The 3,200-nt window shown below is 43.3% G+C and overlaps 1 protein-coding gene across 3 annotated transcripts in view; it reads left to right on the top strand.

Annotated features, from left to right (window-relative positions):
* The first annotated feature begins 717 nt into the window (after positions 1 to 717).
* bag5 (BCL2 associated athanogene 5) overlaps positions 718 to 3,200 on the top strand; it is a 12,054-nt gene continuing 9,571 nt past the window's right edge. The window contains exon 1 of one of the 3 annotated variants that reach the window (XM_046041280.1): positions 718 to 824. Coding sequence is in view for 2 of the 3 variants with exons in the window: in XM_046041278.1 (XP_045897234.1) it covers positions 2,716 to 2,747 (32 nt within the window). In the remaining variant the exon portion in view is untranslated. The other 2 variants (XM_046041279.1, XM_046041278.1) reach the window with 2 other exon arrangements.

Below are 3,200 nucleotides of genomic sequence, written 5' to 3'. Positions count from 1 at the left end.
CTGACATTAGTACTTTTACACCACTGACATTAGTACTTTTACACCACTGGCATTAGTACTTTTACACCACTGGCATTAGTACTTTTACACCACTGGCATTAGTACTTTTACACCACTGGCATTAGTACTTTTACACCACTGACATTAGTACTTTTACACCACTGGCATTAGTACTTTTACACCACTGGCATTAGTACTTTTACACCACTGGCATTAGTACTTTTACACCACTGGCATTAGTACTTTTACACCACTGGCATTAGTACTTTTACACCACTGGCATTAGTACTTTTACACCACTGGCATTAGTACTTTTACACCACTGGCATTAGTACTTTTACACCACTGGCATTAGTACTTTTACACCACTGGCATTAGTACTTTTACACCACTGGCATTAGTACTTTTACACCACTGGCATTAGTACTTTTACACCACTGGCATTAGTACTTTTACACCACTGGCATTAGTACTTTTACACCACTGGCATTAGTACTTTTACACCACTGGCATTAGTACTTTTACACCACTGACATTAGTACTTTTACACCACTGGCATTAGTACTTTTACACCACTGGCATTAGTACTTTTACACCACTGGCATTAGTACTTTTACACCACTGGTATTACTAAACTACATTTGCAAACGTCTTCCACTTGTCGTTACACGTCATTGTAGGCAGTCACACCAGCAACGGTCTCCGGGCACGCAGGCACACGCACACACACACACGCACGCACACACACACACACACCTGTGCAGGTCCAAAACAGAGTAAACGAGCGGCCACCGCCGTTAATGGGGATTAACTAAACACTGCGTGTAAGTGAAATGTTATGTGTTACGCGGGATTTTATTTTACTGTACGAACCTTTGGTGGTTCGTCCTGCTGGGTTGCCTGTTTGGAGCTGCACTGCCGTCTGTTCACTGCTGATATTAAGCTGTGAGGGCGCAGAGGAGCGTGGAGGGTAAACGGACCGAACAGCCTCCATGTTAAACACCCCGCTGCTGCTGCTGCTGCTGCTGCTGCTGCTGCTGTTGATTTGGACACCATTTTAATTAACCGAGATTTTAAACCTCTGTTTTAATGACAATCTGTTCCCGTTACTGTACAGAGAGGCTGCTGTTCATGTTAGCCAACACAGAACTTCATAGGAGTTCATGTCGGTGTCCTTCGGTGTGTAAAACCAGCCGTTTGGTCACATGACTCAGCAAGGACAGGGTGAGCTCCAAAACTCTACCGACAAAGCCCCGATTTGAGGCAGCCGGGCGGGGTTTACACTGAAACACTATTCCTCAGTCGGGGAAGAAATGTAATGTAAAAAATACTACAATATTCAAATAGAGTTTAGTAATACCAGCGGAAGTAGTAATACCACATATGAATAACCTGTTACAAGTAAAAATCCTGCCTTAAATATCTGATGGAAAGTAAAAGTAGAGGATGTGTCAGTATTAGTATCAAAATATACTTAGTAAGAGTTATATAATTATTATTATTATTATTGATCATTATAATAATACCATCTACTAACAGCGTACACCAGAATAATATATGATTTAGTTTTAATATATAAATCTAATATAGTCTACATAAAACATAGAAAAATTATATATAGTAATATAGCACAGCCTTACATAGTATAACCATAGAGTAGTCAAAAACATATTATTTAGTATAATACAGAAATATAGCATAGAATATAAAACGTTATAGTATAATATATATCATTAATATAATAAAACAAAATATAGTTAGTTAATTTGTAAAGCAAGACATAGCAGAACTAAATAAAATACTAAGTAGGCTACAAATACCTCGATATTATAACTGCACCGCATTTACTGTCCCCGCCCTTGCCGCCACGTACCAAACGGTACGGCCTGGTGAAACAAATGGAGCGTTTTTAATGTTGGACGACCAAAACTTACACATAAAAAATATTTAAGTCGACCACCGGCAAAATAACACTTTGATGTATTTTCTTTTACATCGATATGACATAATTATACATTAACTACACATCGATTCACATAACTTATTTGTCTAATAAAGCAAACGGCGATAAAACAGTTTTATTTTCGCCCGAACGAGCGAAAGGAGAAACTCCGCGTTAGTTCATGCGCCGGAAAGTAACTGCTAGAAGGTAGCTAGGTGGGCTAATGTTTAGCTTTAATCAGAGGAGGTACGCACTTTTCCCCAACAGTTCAGATGGCTGTACGCTGGCTATGCAGGTAAGGGCGAAACTATTAAAGTGACGAAGTTGTCTTGATGTGTTAAGACCGAAAAAAAGCAGAAGTTATTCGGCTAAGGTGGGGCAGAGTCAGGTGATCATCGGCAGCTAGCTTAACGCACAGACACAGACAATGGCATTCACAGAGAGGTGAACGTGGGAAAACAGGGCTCGGGTTTGGCTTTCTTGGATCCAAAGTGGGTATTTAAAGAGCCTGTGAGCTCCAGTAACATATCTTTTGAAAACGAAGTTGTTTTAAAAAGGAGAATTAGTGGAGGGAGCCCCTCGGATCGGTGTGTGGGAGGGGCGACACAAGCCCGACCGCAGTCAGTCAGTCAGTCGTTAGGCAGCTGAAGCTGACCGGACCGGATCATCGTCGACCCCCCAACCGAAATCTGATTTTGGGGATTCTCCTTTTGGATGCTACTTTGCTCCACGACCCGTCCTGCTTTGGCTGATGGAAACAGACATCCGTGAAAATGTGCGCGAATGTGTTCGGAGTTTTGAAAAGGTGAGACATTTACGATGCCGCTTGACACTGCTGGTGCGTGTGTGTGTGTGTGTGTGTGTGTGTGTGTGTTTGCATAGTGTGCGTGAGGATACAGTTGACGGCTCCTGGAGATGCTTCGAGGTGTTTTTGAGAAGATCTGGGAGGTGTGGTGTTTATGCTGCTTGCGGTGCATGTACCTTCGCAACCTGCTGGCCAAACAGGATTTTCTGTGGTGGCATAATGCGCAAAGCCGTGCAGGACCGGTGCAGGCAGCCTGGGGTAGCTGCTTGAACGGGGTTTGGGGGGGAAGATTTAAGCAGAGGGGAGCTGGTTGCACGGTACCCCCAGCTCAGGTATCCTTCATGCTGTGTGACTCATGAGAGGGAAGACTGAACCCTACTAGCAAACCTATTGTTAGCTTTACATCACCTCAGCCTGGAGCCAGCCCCCCCCCCCCCCCCCCCCCCCCCCCCC

The sequence above is a fragment of the Micropterus dolomieu genome, unplaced genomic scaffold, assembly GCF_021292245.1.
Source record: "Micropterus dolomieu isolate WLL.071019.BEF.003 ecotype Adirondacks unplaced genomic scaffold, ASM2129224v1 contig_965, whole genome shotgun sequence".
Classification (NCBI taxonomy): Eukaryota; Metazoa; Chordata; class Actinopteri; order Centrarchiformes; family Centrarchidae; genus Micropterus; species Micropterus dolomieu.
Note: the sequence above shows the minus strand (reverse complement) of the source record. Positions and strands in the feature narration are given on the sequence as shown.